Source organism: Rhinatrema bivittatum, chromosome 2, assembly GCF_901001135.1.
Source record: "Rhinatrema bivittatum chromosome 2, aRhiBiv1.1, whole genome shotgun sequence".
In the NCBI taxonomy this organism is placed as follows: domain Eukaryota; kingdom Metazoa; phylum Chordata; class Amphibia; order Gymnophiona; family Rhinatrematidae; genus Rhinatrema; species Rhinatrema bivittatum.
The window spans coordinates 356,582,145-356,603,799 of record NC_042616.1 but is presented as its reverse complement, the minus strand read 5'-3'; the positions used below and the strand labels follow the sequence as shown (position 1 = coordinate 356,603,799).

At 44.8% G+C, this 21,655-nt stretch overlaps 1 protein-coding gene across 1 annotated transcript in view; it reads right to left on the bottom strand.

The window, feature by feature from the left end:
• SLC9A3 (solute carrier family 9 member A3) overlaps positions 1-21,655 on the bottom strand; it is a 379,410-nt gene that overhangs the window by 164,037 nt on the left and 193,718 nt on the right. Inside the window, exon 6 of the mRNA XM_029589922.1 lies at positions 14,732-14,952. Coding sequence (XP_029445782.1) covers positions 14,732-14,952 — 221 coding nt within the window. The remainder of the gene's footprint in view (positions 1-14,731; positions 14,953-21,655) is intronic.

The following is a 21,655-nucleotide window of genomic DNA, read 5'->3' as shown; positions in this document are numbered from 1 at the left end:
TCTCGAGCCGCGCTGCTCCTCTTCTGTACGCGGCTGATGCTCCTCCTCTTTCCTGCCCGCGCGGCTCCGGCAACATTTTTCTTCTGGGGCCGCGCGGGCAGGAAGGAGGAGAAGCTCCTGCATTGGCTGATGATCCTCCTCCTTCCTGCCCGCGCGGCTCCGGCAACATTTTTCTTCCGGGGCCGCGCGGGCAGGAAGGAGGAGAAGCTCCTGCATTGGCTGATGCACCTCCTCCTTCCTGCCCGCGCGGCTCCGGCAACATTTTTCTTCCGGGGCCGCGCGGGCAGGAAGGAGCTGGAGCACCAGCATGTTTAGACACGATTGTTTTCTTCCGGCCGTGGTGACTTGAGCTCCACCACGGCCCCGCCGATCTTCTTGCTGTGTGTATTCGGCACACAGCATAGCAGTAGTTCACCGCTCAGCCGCTATTGGGATGACGTCCACCGGCGGCCATTGGCCATCAGCGGCTCGGCGCCCCCTAATGCTCAGCGCCCTAGGCGATCGCCTAGTTCGCCTAGTGCTTCCGCCGGCCCTGCACACCAGGCTTCTTACTCCCATGCTTTCTCACATACCCAGAGTTCTCACTTCCATGCTTTTTCTCTCTTTCACACACACACACACACACACATCCCTGACTGTCTCACACATCAGTCATCTCCTTGAGCAGTCACTTTCATTGTCTCTCACATATACACATACATCAGCTCTCTGACCAGTTTCTCTCAATCACACACACATGCTCTCCATCAAATACATTCTCTCACTTACACACAGACTCTCAATCACACGCAGGCAGGCAGGCAGGCAGGCTGGCTGCTTCTCTCTCTTTCTCTCACTCACTTCCTCCCCCCCCCCCCCCCCAGCACAAATGGTAGCTGCTCCTCCTCCTCCAGCCCCTGCAGGCCAAGAAGGAAGAATCCCATCGGCCGCAGGAGGCTCGTGCTGCTCTCTCCTTTCCCGATTACCGGCTGCTTCAGTTGCTCGGGGGCCGATGCTGCTGTCGCCGCTATTTTTTCACGCAGCACTTCTCTTTCTTCCCGCGCATCACTTCCTGTTCCGGTTCAAAGGGGGGGGGGGGGGGGCGGGAAGAAGACCAGCCGCGGATGCAACAGCTTTTTTTTTTTTTTTTTGCACCGCTGCCGTTCCCGCTGGGCTTGAACGTGCTGATAGCCCGGCGGCAACGGCAGCAGGGAAGAAAGAGCAGCGGGAGGGACCGGGAGCCACGCGAACCGCTGGGGGAGGTCAGATGGGTCTTTTGGGGCGGGCTGCCGGCAGCGGCTGTTTTATTTTTATCGGGGGGGGGGGGGGGGCGGCTCTCTTAATTTTGCCGGGGCAGTGCCGCCCCCGGGAAGCTGGCGCCCTAGGCGACCGCCTAGTTCGCCTAGTGCTTCCGCCGGCCCTGGTCACAAGTAAGGAAGAGCCAAGAATTAGCCCAGGCACAGCTGAATGCCCTGCCTGACAAGGCTAAGCTGAGAGGAAGGGTAGATGAGGAAGTATATAAGGAGCTCCCTCAGAATACCTTAAAGGACTGAGTACAGCTATCAGAGCAGGCTTTCCCTCTCCAGGCCAACAGCAACTTTGGAAGAGGATGCCCCATTGCTCAGGACACTGGCTGCTTTTTTTAAGGATGGTTCTGGCTCTCACAATGAAGTCTTTGCTGGCAAAATTGGCCCCTGCTTGAAAAAAAGTGATGTTCATTGGTCTACAACAGGGTTGAGCAAACCTTTTGAGCTGCAGCACCTCTTCCATTCATTCATCTGGTTGGTGCCACTCCACAAGTTGGGTTACATCACTATAGCTATCTATCTATCTATCTATCTATATTCATTAATTGAGATTTTTTGTGATACAGCAAATAACCAATAGCAGAGGCGGTAATAAATCTCTTCAACTGCAGAAATGTGAGCAAAGCATAGCCAGATCTCGCATTGCTGGAAAGGGCAATATCAGAGGCGATTTCTTCAGCAGAAGCTTGAACCTAGGAGAATTGGAGCTGGCGGATGAGACCTTTCAGCTCCTGGTGGAAGGCTGGGGCCTACTGGATCTAAACCTGTTGGCGAACTTCAACAATGCAAAGGTTCCACACTTCTTCAGTCACAGGAGGGACCCAAAAGCAATGGGCATAGATACTCTCATTCAGGAGTGGCCACATGGCACCCTGCTGTATGCATTCCCACCTTGGCCTTTGATAGGCAGGCTAGTATAGAAGATTGCAAGTCAACCAACACAGTCCTTTTAGTGGCTCCTGATTGGGCTCAAAGGAAATGGTATGCCAATCTCCAGAGACTTCTGGTGAGCAGTCCCTCCGACTACTGTCTTGGAAGGATCTGTTATGTCAGGCCCATTCTTCACTTCTGTGTTATGGTTTGGCTAATGAAAGGGCTCAGCTGTTGAAGCGCAGTTATTTGCCTTCTGTAATTTCCACTCTTCTTCGGGCCTGGAAATTTTATACTTCTCTAGCTTAAAGTTCAGAAGGTCATTGAGGCCTGGTGTTCTGAGTGAGGTACTCAGCTGCTCAAGGTGGATATTTCTTTGATTTTGGAATTTTTACAGGACAGCTTGCTTAAGGGTTTGGCCCTTAATACCTTGAAGGTTCAAGTTGCAGCACTGGCTTCTTACAGTGGAAGAGTCAATGGAGGGCCTTAATCTTCCCATCTGGATGTGTCCCATTTCTGTGGGGAGTTAAACATCTTCGCCTCCCTGTTGCGACTTCCAGTGTCTTTGTGGGATCTTAACTTGGTCCTCGAGTTCTTGGCAGGTCAGAATTTTCAACTGCTGTGTACTCTTTCCTTGCAGCTGCTTACTTTGAAGACAGTTTTTCTGGTAACAATCTGTTCAGCACATTGGGTCTCTGAGCTGTAGGCTCTTTCCTGCCGTAAGCCTTTTCTCCGTATGACTCTGGGTGCAGTTCAACTTCAAACTGTGCCTTCTTTTTTGCCCAAAGTGGTTTCAGTCTTTCATTTGAATCAGTCTATTTCTCTGCTTGTCTTGGATAGGGATAGAGATGAAGTTGAGTACTGCCTTGCGCATTCCTTGAACATCAAGCGTCATTTACTGCAGTACTTGGAGGTGACTAAGATTGGAGGTGACTGATTGCTTGTTTGTGCTTCATGGTGGAGGTAAGCAGGGAGCACCAGCAATGCAGGCAATGAATGTCTGCTGGGTTACAGAGGTCATTATGGCAACCTATGTGGCTGCTGAGGTTGCCTTACTGAAACAGATTAGACCACATTCTATGAGCTCTCAGGTGATGATATGGGCGGAGATTAATTTGTTGTCACCTGCTGAAATTTGCCAAACAGTGACATGGGCATCTTTTCACACCTTCAAGCATTACCACCTGGATATTAGGGCTAGGAGGACGCTGCTTTTTCGTGGGCAGTTTTGACTGAGCCACTGGCAGCCTCCTACCCTTTTTGGGATTAACTTTTGTACATCCCACTCGTTGGGATTGACCTACCTGAACATTAAAGAGAAACTACTACTTACCTGATAATTTCCTTTCCTTTAGTGAATGGTAGGTCAATCCTAGACCCACCCTCAGCTGCCGGAGTTAGATTTTGTGACTAGCCTACTTAGGGTGAGCTATGCAGAGTATGAATCATGCTCTTCATTGATAACTGGTAAGTGACTTCTCTAGCCCTTAGCTTGCTAGAAATGTTTCTTCTTTTGGCTGAGCTCAGTGCTCCTGTTGGTTAAGAAACACGAATGGTTGCCTGTTGCTAATAACATTTGAGTTTATTCAGGTTTGACCTCAGTTTGGTTTTTCCAGAGTATAGTGATAGGAGTATACTGTAGTCCACCTGGCCAAGATGGTGAGACAGACAGTGAAATGCTAAGAGAAATTAGGGAAGCTTACCAAATTGGAAGTGCAGTAATAATTAATAGGATATTTCAATTACCCCAATAAAGACTGGATAAGTGAAACATCAGGACATGCTAGAAAGATAAAGTTCCTGGATGGAATAAATGACAGTTTTATGGAGCAATTGGTTCAGGAACTGACAAGAGAGGTAGCAATTTTAGATCTAATTCTCAGTGGAGTGCAGGATTTGGTGAGAGAGGTAACGTTGATGGGGGCTGCTTGGCAATAGTGATCATAGTATGATCAAATTTGAATTAATGACTGGAAGGGGGAACAGTACAAGTAAATCCTTGGCTATAGCACTAAACTTTCAAAAGGGAAACTTTGATAAAATGAGAAAAATAGTTTTAAAAAAAATTAAAAGGTGCAGCTACAAAGGTAAAAAGTGTGCAATAGGCATGGACATTGTTAAAAATACCATCCTAGAAGCACAGTCGATATGTATTCCTCGCATTAAGAAAGGTGAAAGGAAAGTCAAGTGATTGCCAACATGGCTAAAAAGTGAGGTGAAAGAGGCTATTTTATCCTAAAGATCTTCATTCAACAATTAGAAGAAGGATCCATTAGAAGAATATAGGATTAAGCATGAGCATTGGCAAGTTAAATGTAAAACATTGATAAGACATTCTAAGAGAGAATTTGAAAAGAAGTTTTTTAAATATATCCGAAGCAGAATGCCTGCGAGGGAGTTGATTGGACCGTTTAATGATCGAGGGTATAAAGGGGCTCTTAAGGAAGATAAGGCAATTGTGGAAAGATTAAACAATTTCTTTGCTTCATTGTCTACTGAAGAGGATGTTGGGGAGATACACATTCCAGAGATGGATTTCAAGAGTGATGATTCAGATGAACTGAACTGAACCAAATCACAGTGAATCTAGAGGATGAAGAGTAGTAAATCATGTGGACCAGACTGGATACACCCCAGACTTCAGAAAGAACTAAAAATTGAAATGTCAGAACTATTTCAGTTAATATGTAACCTATCATCAAAATCGTCCATTGTAACTGAAGATTGGAAGATGGCAAATGTAACCCCGATATTTGAGAATGGCTCCAGGGGTGATCCGGGAAAATTTAGACCGGTGAGCCTGACTTCAGTACAGGAAAAAATCATGGAAAATGTTATAAAGAATAAAATCACAAAACATTTAGATAGGCATGGTTTAATGGGACACAGCCAGCATGGATTTACCCAAGGGAAGTCTTTCCTCACAAATCTCCTACATTTTTTTGAGGGATGAATAAGCTTGGACAAAGGTGATGTATTTGGATTTTTTTTTGGATTTTCAGAAGGCGCTCGATAAAGACTCACATGAGATGCTTCTAAGAAAACTAAAAAGTCATGGGATAGGAGGCAATATCCTTTTGTGGATTGCAAGCTGGTTAAAAGACAGAAAATAGAGCGTAGGATTAAATGGTCTATTTTCACAGTGGAAAAAGGTAAACAGTAGAGTGCATCAGGGATCTATACTTGGGCCATTGCTTTTTAATATATTTATAAATGATCTGGAAAGGGGTACGATGAGTGAGGTGATCAAATTTGCAGATGACACAAAATTATTCAGAGTAGTTAAATCACAAGCAGATTGTGATAAATTGCAGGAGGACCTTGAAAGACTGGAAGACTGGGCTTCTAAATGACAGATAAAATTTAACATAGACAAGTGCAAAGTGATGCATACAGGGAAAAATAACACTTCATAGTTATACAATGTTAGGTTCTATCTTAGCCATTATCACCCTGGAAAGAGATCGGCTGTGCCGATCAAAAAAGCAAAAAAATGTTAGGAATTATTAAGAAGGGAATAGCAAATAAAATGATGGATGTCATAATGCCTCTGTATCGCTCTGTGGTGAGACCACACCTTGAATACTGTGTACAATTCTGGTTGCCGCATCTCAAAAAAGATATAGTTATGATGGAGAAGATACAGAGAAGGGCAACCAAAATGATAAAGGGGATGGAACAGCTCCCCTATGAGGAAAGGCTGAAGAGGTTAGGGCTGTTCAGCTTGGAGAAGAGAAGGCTGAGGGGGGATATGATAGAGGTCTTTAAGATCATGAGAGCTCTTGAACGAGTAGATGTGAATCGGTTATTTACACTTTTGGATAATAGAAGGACTAGGGGGCATTCCATGTATCACATTTAAGACTAATCGGAGAAAATTCTTTTTCACTAAACGCACAATAAATCTCTGGAATTTGTTGCCAGAGGATGTGGTTAGTGCTGTTAGTGTAGCTGGGTTCAAAAAGGTTTGAATAAGTTCTTGGACGAGAAGTCCATTAACTTGAGATTTATTTAATGTTTGGGTACATTCCAAGTACTTGTGACTTGGATTGACCACTGTTGGGAGCAGGATACTAGGCTTGATGGACTCTTGGTCTGACCCAGTAGGATAATTCTTATGTTCTTACATAAAGATTATATATACAAATGAGATATTCAATCTAAAGGTCTTACTAAAGTCATTGAATGGGAGGCATTCTTTTAATACAAGACATTCCCAAACAGACTAGAGTGGAGCATGTACAATTTCTATAAATTATAACTGGTTATAAAAGAACTATAAGAAAAGACTTTAAAAAGATAAAAGAAAAAAGATATTATAGTTAATGAAAATGTAAGTTAGAATGTCCTGGTAAAGTTATCAAGGATGGTTGTCTGTCTGTTAAGATGCACACATAAAGTTGCTTCAAACTACAATGAGATACAAAACAAGGACGTCTCTGGCTGGAACAGGTGATGCTGTCTGTATTTCAATATTTCAATAATGGCAATTTGTTTGTAAGCATTTTTCCTTTGTAGAATGCAATAGCTTACAGCATGATATGGTAAGCCTTATAAGCTTTTTGTATTAAATGTATGGGTTAAATATTGATGTCAGGAGGTTAGAAGAAGGATTGTTTAATGATACTATTATTTGTTCAACAGAGAATACGAGTGTGCAATCACATTTTGAAAACTTTTAACGTGGTGCAACATCCAAGGATATATCAATGAAACATTTTGTAAATTTATTTATTTATTTATTTAGCGGCTTTTTTTTTTTTTTTTTAAATCTTTTTATTTATTTATTTATTGATTGCTTTAGTGCTTTTATTTATTTATTTAGTGCTTTTTTAAAAATCTAATAAGACTACAAGTCAGGTTTGAGCAAAGCTGTTTTTATTTTATTTATTTTTTAGTTATTACAAATTTTTCTGAATAGTTCATTGACATATATCAACATAATGGCAACATATATATATACTTACTTTTTCAGTACTCCCCATGATGATTAGTTCTAGTTACTTTGTGAAGAATGTTACTAAGATGTAATGCTTTGATATACAACTATTATATTGAACATTTTGGATATAAGCACATACAGGCCGATGCCATATCTGCGTGAAAAATGGGCGCTCATGATTGAGCGCCCACTTTCCTAATGCACATGCATCCACCTCTCCCAAGCACGTGATACTGTAGGTAAATGAGCTGCTGTGTTGAAAAGGAGGAGCTAGGGGAAATTGTGCATCCCTAGCGCCTCCTCAGCATTGGGCACCCTGGAGAAGTAGCGTCCGTTTTCCTAACCTGACCACTGTCAAGACATTTTTTTTTCACGTTATTGCTTTCTGTGCTTCTTCCAACTTAATATTGTCATGATATTAAGTCAGAGAAACCACAGAAAAGCAGTATTTTCTGCTTTACAGTTTAACTTTTGGTGCTCCTTAAAACTTAATGCCAGATCTTGGCTAGCGTTAATTTTTGAGGGTTAAAATGTGAGCGTCGGGCACATGGTTATTTTTAGAGATGTGAATCGTGTGCCAGATCGTCTTAACGATCAGATTCAGCTGGGGGGGGGGGGGAATCTGATCGTTAAGATATGTGAATTGGAATCGTTTCCGATTCCAATTCACATCGCTAATTTTTTTTTTTTAGGGAGGCCCGCGCTGCTAAAAAAAAACCCCACCCGACCCTTTAAATCGACCCCACCCTCCCGACCCCCCCAAAACCTTTTAAAATTTACCTGGTGGTCCAGAGGGGCCTCGGGAAGAGATCCAGGGGGGCCTTAGGGAGAGTAGAGATCCAGGGGGGCCTCGGGGAGAGATTTCCCGTTCCAGGCATCACCTGTTCTATATATTATTTCCCGTTCCAGGCATCACCTGTTCTATATATTATAGAGTATAGTATAATAGGGACTAATGAGTAAAGATGGCCGGCGCCATCTTTAAAGATGGCGCCGGTCATCCAGTGCTCCTACCATGTGACAGCGGCCGGCCAATGGAACGGATACCCTGTCACATGGTAAGGGCAAAGGGGCATCTGCGCCATTTTTTTTTTTAGAACAGCTGATGCCTGGGAATGGGAAATCTCTCCCTGAGGCACCCCTGGATCTCTCCTCTCCCCGAGGTCCCCCTGGATCTCTCCCCGAGGCCCCCCGAGGGCCCCCTGGACCACCAGGTAAATTTTAAAAGGTTTTGGGGGGGTCGGGTGGGTTTTTTGTTTTAGCGGCGCGGGCCTCCCTAAAAAAAAAAGGGTCGGGAGGGTGGGGGAGGCTAAGGGGGGTCGATTTAAAGGATCGGGTGGGGTTTTTTTTAATCGGGCCATTGGCGCCATTTTAATTAGTGGCAGCCAAAATGGCGCCGATGGCCCGAGAGCGGAAGATCGCGCCGGGACCCCCCCACCACTGGACCACCAGGTAATTTAACATTTTGGGGTGTTTGGGAGGGTGGGGGAGGGTAAGGAATTGGTTTTAAAGGGTCGGGGTGGGTTTAGGGGTTGTTTTGGTGTGCCGGTTTTCCCGCCCTCCCCCAAATAATTCCCGTGCCCTATTTAACGATACAATACAAATGCCCCGACGATAAATCGGGGGCATTTGTATTGTATCGTGCACTCTAACGATTTAGGATGATTTTAAAATTATCTGACGATAATTTTAATCGTTCAAAAATGATTTACATCCCTAGTTATTTTTTACATCGAGGGTAGTAGCTAATAGCCTCATCAACATGGCATTTACTATTAGCTATGCCCTAGTTTGGATACATATTTTGGACGCACTGATCCCCTTATTGCACCAGGGGTTTTGGACTCTCATCGAAAATGTGCATCCAACCACAGGTTAAGCTGTGCACTAGCCTGAGAGCATGGTATTGCATTTGCCTGATAAGAGTATCAATTTGTTCATCGATAAAGTACATTCCCCTGATGAAGCTGACACTTCGGTGAAAGAGAGGCCTTTGTAGAAATTGAAATGTGACTCTCAGCTGAACCCACATTTAAAACATTAAGCTGCAACTCCCTATATACATGGGATTGAACTGTGACATTTAGCTGCATATGCATTAAAACATTAAGCTATAACTGGTTTATAAGAATTTTATGGTTTTTTGGTTCAAATATAAGAGGGATATACTCACGAAAAAAATGCTTTTTCAAATGTAAATGAATTTAAAAGTTGTTAGATTTTTTTGTGTATTTTATGGTGTGTGAGGAGTGATTGCATGGTATGAATGGTTAGGTATGTAAAGTCCAATAAGTTGCATTTTTAAATAATTTGTATAAGATTGATAAGTGATACTGTTTGAAAATTGATGTAATAAAATTGTTAACTGTTTCTAATATTAAATATTGAAAATTTTCAAAATATTCATATATTGGTACTATTTTTTAGAACATTGATGGTGTTATTCATTTTCATATTTGTATACATATTTATGTATACACACACACACACACACAAATGAAGGGTATCCTGGATTCCTGGCCTGGTATCAAATTATCCTGCCAACCATTCAGCTCTTGAAACAGTTGTCATACCAACAGGCAGCCCCATTTGACTCTTGAATCAGTTGAAACCCCACCAGGCAGGCACACACCAATCAGTAACTCAAAGCCCTATTTGCTTCTCCTCTTGTTGCTGAGAGGGAACAAGCACAAACTCATACAAACTTGAATACAGACAGATAGACAGACACAGAGAGACAGGCAAATACTCTACATCCGGACAGAGACAGAGAGACAGACACACAGGTCGGTAGACACAGACAACAACAGATGTCTCAAATGCAGACAGACACAGACACTTCACACATAGTAACATAGTATGATAGTAAAATAGTGAAAGATGACAGATAAAGACCCAAAAGGTCCATTCCATTCTGCTCAGTAAGTTTTTTGGCTAGTAACAACTGCTGCTCAGTGTAGTTACCCCATTTCTTCATTTCTATTCTCTAGCCAACAGGGATCCTCTGTGTTTGTCCCATGCCCATTTGACGTTGGGCATGACGGAGATACTCTAGATTCTTGTGGTCCGAGAATACGGTAATTTGATTTTGGGTGCCTTCGAGCCAAGGCCACCATTCCTCAAATGCCATCTTAATAGCCAGGAGATCTTTATCTCCGATCCCATAGTTCTTCTCTGCAGGAGAAAAGCACAGCGAGAAAAAGGAGCAGGGATGTAAGGCTTTAGAATCTCCAGTTTGGCTCAACTCAGCCCCTACTCCAACATCTGAAGCGTCAACCTCCACGATGAAGGATCTGTTGGGGTCCAGGTGACGCAGACATGGCTCAGTGGAAAAGGCAGTCTTTAATTTCTCAAATCCAGAAATGGCCTCCGCAGACCACTTTGAAGCATTAGCCCCTTTCTGTGTCATAGCAGTTAAGGGCACTGTCAAAGAAGAATAGTTCTTTATGAAGCTTCTATAGTAGTTTGTGAACCCCAAAAATCATCTCAGGGCCTTCAGACTGGTAGGTTAAGGCCAATTCTTGATACTCTCTAATTTTTGGGGATCCGTCTGGAAGCCTTGTTTCGATATGATATAGCCAAGAAAAGGCACAGATTCTTTGTGAAACTCGCATTTCGACAATTTGGCATAGAGATGGTGTTCTCGAAGTCTCAGTAATACTTGTTTGACATCTGCTAGATGAGTAGACATATCTTGTGAAAAGATCAAGATGTCATCTAGGTAGGCAACGACACATTTATATAGAAGGTCCCGCAGAATGTCGTTCATCATGTTCTGAAACACAGCGGGGGCATTGCACAGGCTGAAGGGCATCACCAAATATTCGAAATGGCCATCTCGAGTGTTGAAAGCTGTTTTCCACTCGTCGCCTTCATGAATGCGAACCAAGTTATAGGCTCCCTTCAGGTCAAGTTTTGAGAATATCTTGGCTCCTTGAAGTTGATCAAAAAGCTACGAGATCAGAGGTAAGGGGTATCGGTCTTTAATCATGATCTCGTTCAGACCTCGATAGTCAATACAAGGACGCAGTGTGACATCCTTCTTTCCAACGAAGAAGAAGGCTGTGCCCGCAAGAGACTTAGATGGTCTAATGAAACCCTTTTGCAAATTTTCCTCAATGTACTCAGACATGGCTTTCTTCTCCACCACCGACAAAGGGTAAACACATCCTTTATTTAGGAGGTTCAGCATTAGGTTTCAGTCTTATAGCGCAGTCATAAGTTCTATGTGGCGGAAGGATGTCAGCAGCTTCTTTGGAGAAAACATCATGAAATGATGCATACTGAGGCAGCAGTCCTGGCATCACTGGAGTTGTAGGCATACAGAGAATAGGAGTGACCTCCTTTAGGCATTTGCCATGGCATTCTGGGCCCCAGCAGGAGAGTTCCAATGTGGCCCAATTACATTGCGGCATATGCAGCTGCAACCAGGGTAACCCCAGAATGATAGGGTGCACGGCCTTCTCCAAAACAAAGAAGGAAATTAATTCAGTATGGAGAACTCCGGTGCAGAGGGATACCGGTTCGGTACAACAGGTAACATTATCTGGTAAAGGCTCCCCGTGTATAGAAGATAAGAGTAGTGTAGTCTTCATAGTGGTGAGGGGAATCCTCAGGTGTTCCACTAGAAGTTGAAGAATAAAATTACCTCCTCCCCCTGAGTCCACCAGGGCAAGGGTCTGAAATTCCAGAGGCCCGCAGATCAGAGAGACAGGGAGAGAGAGCGGAGGAGAGGGCGTAGTGAGGCCTAAGAAGAGTCCTCCCACAGGACTTAAGCCCGTCCGTTTCCCGGACATATTGGGCATGTTTAGACTGCATGACCAGCTTGTCCACAGTACATGCACAATCCATTCCTCTTCCGAAGTCTTCTCTCTTTGGATGTCAGATGACTGTGACCAAGTTGCATCGGTTCTTCCCCACTGGCAACAGGAATCAAAGGAACCTTCCTGAGTGCAGGTTTAGCACAGACTTCCTTCTGAACTGGTCCTTTACAAGGCTTGAGTTCTTGCACCTTATCATGAAGCCAGTGATCAATTCTAGTAGCTAAGGCCACTAGCTCATCCAGCGAGTCAGGTGTTTCACGAGCAGCCAGCTTGTCCTTCAAGCGGGAATCCATACCTTTGAAGAAGAGAGTTTCAGGCATCTAGGGTCCCAATGTAATTCAGTCACAAGAGTCTTGAACTCTATAGCAAAATCAGCCAGGGGTCGGTTGCCTTGCAACCAGCAACAGTATACCGGGCAGGATCATCAAAAACGGATTTAAACAAATCCATAAATCCGTCAATATCCTGAAGTATGGGGTCTTTGCATTCCCACAGCGTGGAAGCCCAAGTCAAAGCCCTTCTATCCAGGTAGGATAGAATATAAGTAGTCTTGGCGTAGGCTGTGGGGAAGTGAGTGGGTTGTAATGCAAAATGCATACAACACTGGTTTAAGAAGCCTCTAGTTCTCTGAATCTCCCCAGAAAAACGTACTGGGGCAGCAAGAGGCACAACAGTCTTTATAGTTACTTCAGGTAACCGACCTTCATTACTGGATGTAGAACCTTGATTCCTCTGTGCGTGCAGCTGATGAACGCAGTAGTCAACTTCTCCAATGCGTCTTGTTGTTGAGTATCGCACAAGGCCAGGCCTGGAATGGCCTGCAAGGCGTTGAGCTGAGCTGATCCATGGAGTTAGCAATCTGTTATGGTTAATGGTGTTTGGGTGGATCCTTGGACACTGTGGCAGCTGACCATGCACACGGGGGTGAGTCCCAAGAGGGAGCACAGTGTCAGGCTAGACTCCGGCAGACAAACACAGATTTGAATCTTTTATTAGACAGTTTAAGTGACCACCAGAAGTAGCAGTAGTGAGTAGTGGTTGTAGAGCCTGGCTGGGCACATCTCACACAGAACGCTGGAACAGCGGATCCTCTGCAAAGCAGTGCTATAGTGGAAAGAGACTGAGAGTTATGAGCACACAATAAGATTAACATTCAGAGTCCCAATATAGAAGTAGGAGAAGACAGGGAGAGCAGGCCCTCGAGGAGCGAGTACCTGATTCCAGTGAAGCAGTACTGTGGAGAGAGATGGTTTCTGTACTCACTGATGGTAACTGTAAGTTAGTTCTTCCAAATAGAAGGGTGGAGGTTGCAGGCGGCGACACAGGGAACATGGACCCTTGAGGAGCGAGTACCGGTTTCCTGATAGCACCTGAAAGAACCAGAGAGGCCCCCGAGGAGCGGGTACCCCATTAGAGACCCCGAAGAGTAGTAAGAGTTCCAGATAACGCTGGAGTGGCAGAGTAGCTTAGGAACAGAGAGCGAATCCCATCCATACGAATCCTGTTGCTAACTGAACGAGCTAGCAAATACTGTAGGCAGATATACCTGGAAGACATGACATCAGAACAGGGGGACGCTCCTGAGGTTTGCGCCAATGTAGAGTTAAAGATGAGGGCGGCGTGCGCACGTGCACCCTAGAGGTACCTTGAAGGAGAATGGCGGGAGGCAGCACTGAAGCCGGTCCGGGGACGTCGGAGAGAATGGCAAGCAGACGCCGCAGCGGCCATCAGTCCAAGGTGAGCAGGAGGAGCTGAGAATAGAGAGAGGTAGGCAGGGCGAAGCCGTGGAAGACCGACGGACGCAACAATTCCTCTCTCTTCCTCTAAGTGCATGGCCCTTCTACAAGGTCACAGCATTGTAGGAATCTCATGGAAAACTACTTTTTCTGTGGATACAGTATCTCCCAAAACATTCAGGGATACATATTTAAAAGCCATTTAGATGGATAACGGGAAAGTTATCCATCTAAATGGCTTAGTCACATTTTTAAAATGCTTACCCGGTTATAAACTCTAGCCAGATAATGAATTATCTGGCTAGAATTTAGCCGGGTAAGTTGGGGGCATTCCTAGGGTAGGAGTTAGGCATTCCAGGGAGGAGCTGAGGTAGCCAGTTAAGTTAACCAGCTATCTCCGATATTCAGGGCTAGCCGGTTAACTTAACCAGCTAACTCTAGACATGCCATAGCAACCAAATTTTCAGAAAAGATAAATGTAGTTATACGTACAACCCAGAATAATTTTTTTCCCAGAAAACATATGGATTTAGCTGACAATTGGGAGTGGAAGGGAAAATCAGTATTTTAGCTGCAGTACCACCATTGGCCAATAGGCAGCAGTATCTTTCCAATATAATAGATAATGCTAACACCTTGTGGCCGCTTTGAGTATTATAGCTTGCAGAAGCAGATGGATAACACCAATTACCAAGAAATCAGTGTTTGTGAGAAAAAAAGCACCTGTAATTCCTTTCCTATTTGTTGTTTACTTCAACTGTCAATTGAATTATCTAAACAATTCTTACTAATATTTCCATTTTAAACTAGAAGATTTTGATTATAGAAGAGGGGAGAGGACATGGTTTTCACATGGAAATCAGTATAAAAATAATAATCAGTATTGTACTTTAAAAGAAAGAAAGTATGCTTTTATGAATATTTTTAACTTTTGTTTCATCTCATAAATAATGTGCAGCTCTGATTAAAATATAGAATTCAAACAGTTACATAAACCAGATAGCATGGTATGATTATTAATATATAGCTGAGAGTACATGCATCAATTAGAAAGGAATAGATTTGGGGTCATACCAATGATTCTGTAGATGGAGATGAAGACTAAAGTCAGCAGTATGAAAGCTGTGTTCCATGTCCAGATATTTGGATCTACAGCTGAGATTCCCAGAAACATGAAGATAATAGTCTCAGCACCACTAGCCAGCATCTTCATGGTATACCTTACAGTAGTAGCGGACTGCTGAGATACATTAGCCTTTACATATTTTTGACAACAGATTCCACAGAAAGTTATACTGAAAAAAAAAGATAGAAATTTAGAAGCCTATGTACTAAGGGCTTAATATTCAAAAGATGTATGTGATTCAAATTAGCTTTTAATCACTTAAATCTAACTGGATAAAAATCTCCTCTATTATCTAGCTAAATTATTGTACATAAAATCACTGTGTGCACAATTTTAGCATGACCAGGTCAGGGTATGCCCAAGACAAGGCTTTCAAATGATTCCACTTAGCATGATATTCAGCACTAACTGGCTAAGGGGGTCATTTTGTAAAGCTTATCGCGTGCGATAAGCCGCCATCACACGCGAAAAGTCCATTTTTGCGTGCGATAGCTTGCTAGAGGTGGAGTCGGGGCAGCATCGGGGCGGACTCCGCGATGTCTTCTCTGGTAGCGATAAGGTAAGCCACGTTATCGTCGCCAGTAGCGAGCCCAATAGCGCCACTTTTCACGGTGGCACTATTGGGTGCGAAAGCAGGCAGCGATAACACTGCGGTGGTGCGATGGCTGCCGACTTTCGCAGGCCCGCCCCCCCCCCCCCCCCATTTTCACTGGATTCCCCATTCTGAAATAGAATGGTGAATCCAGGCCTAAGTTTGGCCAGATAAATCTAGGCATTACAATAGTAGGCCTAAATCTGTCTGGTTGCTGCTCAGCTTTCCTTTCTCCCAACATCCAATATGTTACAAAAACTTGCTCCTAGCCATAAACCCCCATCCCGCACTCTCTCTTCCAGCACCTAAAAGTTAAATAAAAAGTTCCCCAAAAGCGATCACCCCTCATATCCCAACACCAAAATCTTGCCTCTCACACCATTCAGAATTTCCAAAGCTCATCTAAAGTCATCCCAAACTGAGCCAGCACTTTCTTCCTGCTGGCTTGGCATCCAGCTTTGCTCTGAAAAGACATTACTAACTGGATGCCGAGCCAACAGAAGGGAACAGTGAGTCCTTCTGCTGGCTCAGCTTGGGGTGATTTTAGGTGAGTTTGAGAGGTTCAAAGGAGTGCAAGTGAGGGTCAGCGGGTTTGGAGGTAAAGTTTTGGAGATGAAGGAGGGCAATTGTAGCTAGCATCACTTTTTAAACTATCTGATGCCAGGAGGGAGGGGGGATTGTGACTTTTTATTTATTTTTATAAAGACAACTTAACCAAGGTATCGAACTGCAGAGGGCTAGCTCAGGAAAATCGTCTTCTCAGCGTGTACCCAAGGAGACATTATAAATACAGAGAACAACAAATTACAATAAATACATCAATAAAAATAGGAAACATAAAACATATTATAACAGTAATAGCAGCCTGCATTGAATAACCCCCATGTAAGTAAAAATAAAAGATACAAATCACAGATTTTAAAAATACCCAATAAATAGAATAAAATAAAACTCTAAATACCCTAAATACAAAAAGATCCAAGTAAACAGCAGTAATAATGAAATCTAAGATTACATAGGAAAAGTTGTTCCAAAAAGCCATGATTTAACACCATGCCTAAAAATAATCAACCCAGGGTTTGTATTGATTTCTTTTGGCACCTTATTCCAGTTGAATGTAGCTGCATAGGAGAAAGCCTGCTTCTACATATCTATCAATTTGACTTTATTAAGTGGCAGACAGTGTAGGAAGAAGGGGAGGAGTGGCAATGTATGTAAAAATTAATCTGAAAGCAACAGAAATACACAGTTTATGAGGGTGAGGATGATGTACTGTGGATTATTCTGGAAAAAGAGAATGAAACATCCATTTACATTGGTATAATATACAGACTTCCTATGCAGGCAAAAGAAATCTATGGATATTTGATGGAGGTGCTATTTCTAGGTGATTTCAATCTGCCAGATGTTGTTGAGACACCCTGATTACAGTGTCTTCTAGAACAGTGTTTCCCAGCCGGTGTGCCTTCAGACCTGATCATGTGTGCTACAGAAATGTCATCACTGCTTGATGCTCGGATCCAGACCAGCACCTGGGCTCTTCTCTCAGTACCTTGCAGCAACAAGACATACCAGCAGTGTCTCTAAAATGTGTAGGAGGGCCCTTTTGAGAGCATGTGTAATCATGCATACTTCTTCTCCTAGCTACAGCTGTTGTGCCCATCGGTTGCAGATGACTGCGCCCTCTACTGTTCACCTTTTTTCTGCCTGATTCAGTTTCTTTTGGGAAGATGGCTGCCTCCGCTTCTCCATGCCGACCCCTCCAGCGTCCTCAGTCCGGCATGGGTGATTGCATTCGCCATCTTTCTCCCGGAGTCACCTAGGGCATGCACGCTGGCGCAGCCCCATCCTTTACGTGTATCATGGTGGGAACCTCGGGGGCGTCCCCACCGCATGACGTCACGAGCTCTGGTAATTAAACTCCGTTCACGATTCCTAATACGAGTTAGCAAGGAATCCTCCATGCTGATCTCTCTGCAATACCAGATGCTGCTGCTCTGTGTTCTCTCACTCCAGGACGACTTAGGTACCCGCTCCTCAGGGGCCTTGTCTCGCTCCTCTATATCCTCCGGGGTTACCTGCTACCAACAAGGACGCCTAAGGTACTCGCTGCTTGGGGGCCTTGCCTCGCTCCTGTCTACCCTCTGGGGTTGCCTACCACCTTTAAGGACGCCTAAGGTACCCGCTCCTCGGGGGTCTTATTTCGTCCCAGACCCCAGCTCCTCGGGGGTTCTCTCCTACTACAACTACCAGCAGCAGAGTGAGTACTATCGCTCCAGTTCTGTCTCTGCATTGTCTCATCTCTCTCTACCTAGATCCTCGGCCTACCCCGCACCGTGGACCACTACCGGATCTACTCTCACTGGCTTTCCATCTAAGCCTGGGTTCTCGGCCTACTCCGCTTCGCGGACCTCTACCGGACCCATCTCCTTCTCGGGGCCTGGTGAGACTGTGTGACTGCCTTGCCACTTTGCAGCCTTCAGATAGAACATTGCCATCAGAGATCTCCTCTTCTGGCTGGGATCATTGCCCGTTCCTCGGGTTACCATCTACGTTGCAGTATAATAAAGACTACCTTTCTCTGTGTCCATATCTGCTTAGAGCTAGCCTATCACTGCAAGTCCCCACAGGGCTCCGCCCTGTGGGAGGTGCCATCTCTTGCAGCAACCAAGGGCCCACACCTCAAAACATAACAGCCTGTACTATGAGATCTGGTAAGTAATGGGTAGCATGCAAAGCCTGAGGCAGCATGGATTTACCAGGGGAAAGGTCCTTCAGACAAATCTGATTGATTTTTTTGATTGGGTGACTAGAGAATAGGATTGAGGAAGAGTGCTCGATGAAATCTTGGATTTCAATAAAGCTTTTTATACGGTCCTGCACAGAAGGCTTGTGATAAAATTGAGCTTGGGACTCGGCACCAAGGTGCTGGAGTGGATTGCAAACTGGTTGACTGACAGGAGACAGCAGGTAATGGTAAATGGAATCTATTCTGAAGAGAGAATGGTGTTAAGTGAAATGTCATAAGGATCGGTTTTGGGACCGGTTCTGTTCAATATCTTTGTGCACAACATTGTAGATTTCAGCAAAGCTTTTGATATGGTCCTGCATAGGAAGCTTGTGAAAAAAATAAGAAACTTGGGAGTGAATGCCAAGTGGCGTGGAATACAAACTGGTTGAATGAAAAGTGATTTAAGAAAGCTTGAAGAGTGGTTAAAGGTTTGGCAGCTGGGTTTCAATGCCAAGAAATGCAGAGTCATGCATCTGGGGTGCGGTAATCCAAAAGAGCTGTATGATGAAGCGTGAAAGACTAATATGCACAGACTGGGAGAGGGATCTTGAAGTCATAGTGTCTGGTGATCTGAAGGTGGCAAAGCAATGTCACAAGGCAATAGTTGAAGCCAGGAGAATGTTGGGCTGCATCGAGGGAGGAATAACCACTAAGAAAAAGGAGTTGATAATGCCCTTGTACAGGTCATTGCTGAGGCCTTAACTGGAGTACTGTGTTCAGTTCTGGGGTCTGTATCAGAAGACTTACAAGGAGAGGCTGAAAGATATAAATATGTATACCTTGGAAGCAGGGCCGGTGGGAGTCCATTAGGAGGACTAGGTGGTTGCCTAGGGTGCCGGAGCTGGACAGGGCGCCTCAGTGTGACATGAGGGTGGTCATTTTTAAATCAAAAGAGGCTGAAGAGGCAGCACAGAGGAGTTCACATATGTGAAGGGAGCTCAGTAGGAAGGTAGGTTGTCTGCGACAATAGCGAGAGCAAGAGAGAGAGAGGGACACAGTGATGCTGTCACCACCTAGGGCAGCTGGACACCCTTCCACCAGCCCTGCCTGGAAGAGAGGAGGTGCATGGGAGATAGGATATAGACCTTCAGATACCTGAAAGATTTTAATGATGATTGATCCTCGAACCTTTTCCATTGAAAAAGAAACAGTAGAACTAGGAGTTCACAAAATGAAACTCCAAGGGGGAATGACTCAGAACCAACATCAGGAAATATTTCTTTATGGAGAGAGTGGTGGATGCCTGGAATGTTCTTCCAGAAGAGGTGGTGAAGATGAAAACAGAAAAGGCATGGGATAAATTCTGTGGACTCCTAAAGGCTAGAGGTGGAAATGAAGGAAAGGGTGCATGTGGGTAACCTGCATAGAGCAGTAGCTACTTCCCCTAAGGCATGGGGATTACTACCCTTAACCTATTAGCTTTCATAATTTTGTTGCAACAGCAACATCATTAGAGATGTGAATCGTGTCCTCGATCGTCTTAACGATCGATTTCGGCTGGGAGGGGGAGGGAATCGTATTGTTGCCATTTGTGTGTGTAAAGTATCGTGATAATCGTTAAAATCGTGAGCCGGCACACTAAAATCCCCTAAAACTCACCCCCGACCCTTTAAATTAAATCCCCCCCCCCCAATGCCTTAAATTACCTGGTTGTCCAGCGGCACACTAAAACCTCCTAAAACCCACCCCGACCCTTTAAATTAAATCCCCCCACCTTCCCGAACCCCCCCCCCCCAAATGCATTAAATTACCTGGGAGTCCTCCGTAGCGGCGGTCCGTGGCTAAATCGGGGGAAGGGGGAGAGCACGAAAACCGGCACACTAAATCGTGAGGTCTTCAGCCGGCGCCATTTTTCAAAATGGCCGCCGCAAAATGGCGGCGGCCATAGACGAAAACGATTCGAAGCAAGAGGTCGTTCCGGACCCCCGCTGGACTTTTGGCAAGTCTTGTGGGGGTCAGGAGGCCCCCCCAAGCTGGCCAAAAGTTCCTGGGGGTCCAGCGGGGGTCAAGGAGCGATTTCTTGCCGCGAATCGTTTTCCGTACGGAAAATGGCGCCGGCAGGAGATCGACTGCAGGAAGTCGTTCAGCGAGGTCCGGAACCCTCGCGAGAGGTCCGGACCTCGCTGAACGACCTCCTGCAGTCGATCTCCTGCCGGCGCCATTTTCCGTACGGAAAACGATTCGCGGCAAGAAATCGCTCCTTGACCCCCGCTGGACCCCCAGGAACTTTTGGCCAGCTTGGGGGGGGCTCCTGACCCCCACAAGACTTGCCAAAAGTCCAGCGGGGGTCCGGAACGACCTCTTGCTTCGAATCGTTTTCGTCTATGGCCGCCGCCATTTTGCGGTGGCCATTTTGAAAAATGGCGCCGGCTGAAGACCTCACGATTTAGTGTGCCGGTTTTCGTGCTCTCCCCCTTCCCCCGATTTAGCCACGGACCGCCGCTACGGAGGACTCCCAGGTAATTTAATGCATTTGGGGGGGGGATTTAATTTAAAGGGTCGGGGTGGGTTTTAGGGGGTCTTAGTGTGCCGGTTTTCCTGCCCTCCCCCTTCCCCCGATTTACGATTTTTTGACGATAAATCGGGGGAATTGGTATTGTATCGTGGCCCTAACAATTTTTGACGATTTAAAATATATCGGACGATATTTTAAATCGTCAAAAAATGATTCACATCCCTAAACATCATTCTCCACTTCAATGGCAGGGAAGGGGAATGGGAAATAGGATTCAGATGACAGCCAACACTGGGCCCTGACTTTTATGGTCTGGGAACTGATACGCAGACATTAGGGAAAGAGTGCAGGACTACTTCTACGTCCAAGTCCTAAAGCAAGATACATTCAAGCAGCATTGTCTGAATTTTCAAGAAGGCTGCTCACCCTGTAAAAATGTTGTCAGCAGTAATTTTGTTATGGGTTTGACAGTGTTTGGTTTTGATTGTTAATATTACTATCCTTAAGATAAGGCTTGGGGTAACCTGCACAGAGCAGCAGTTACTATTAGGGATGTGCAATCATTTTTCCCGAATTAAGCAATGTCAACAAAGTTGCCTAATTCGGAATGGTTTGGGAGAACTGAAAAATGATTGAATTTTTCCCGAAATTTTGGAAAAATTCATTTTTGAGTTAGTGTGCGCTAACTCCCTATAGTGTGCACTAACCCGAAAATCGGGGCTCCTGAAAAAAAAAAACCCAGAACCGCGGGAAAAACAAAATTCCAACGGGGGGGGGGGCCTGGGGCCCGAGGCCCGAAACAAAGCCCGACACAAAATTTTTACCCAAAGTACATCTCTAGTTACTATCATCAGAAACTTGTTGGGCAGACTGGATGGATAATTTGTCTTTTTTTCTGCCATTGTTACTATGAAATCTGTAACAGATAAGAATTCCTCGTGACTTGAGCATAAGCGCTGTGCTGGGATGTAGGGTCTTAAGCACTTTAATAAATATTTTAGTCCTTAATTGTTTATCACTTTACAAGCAAGCAT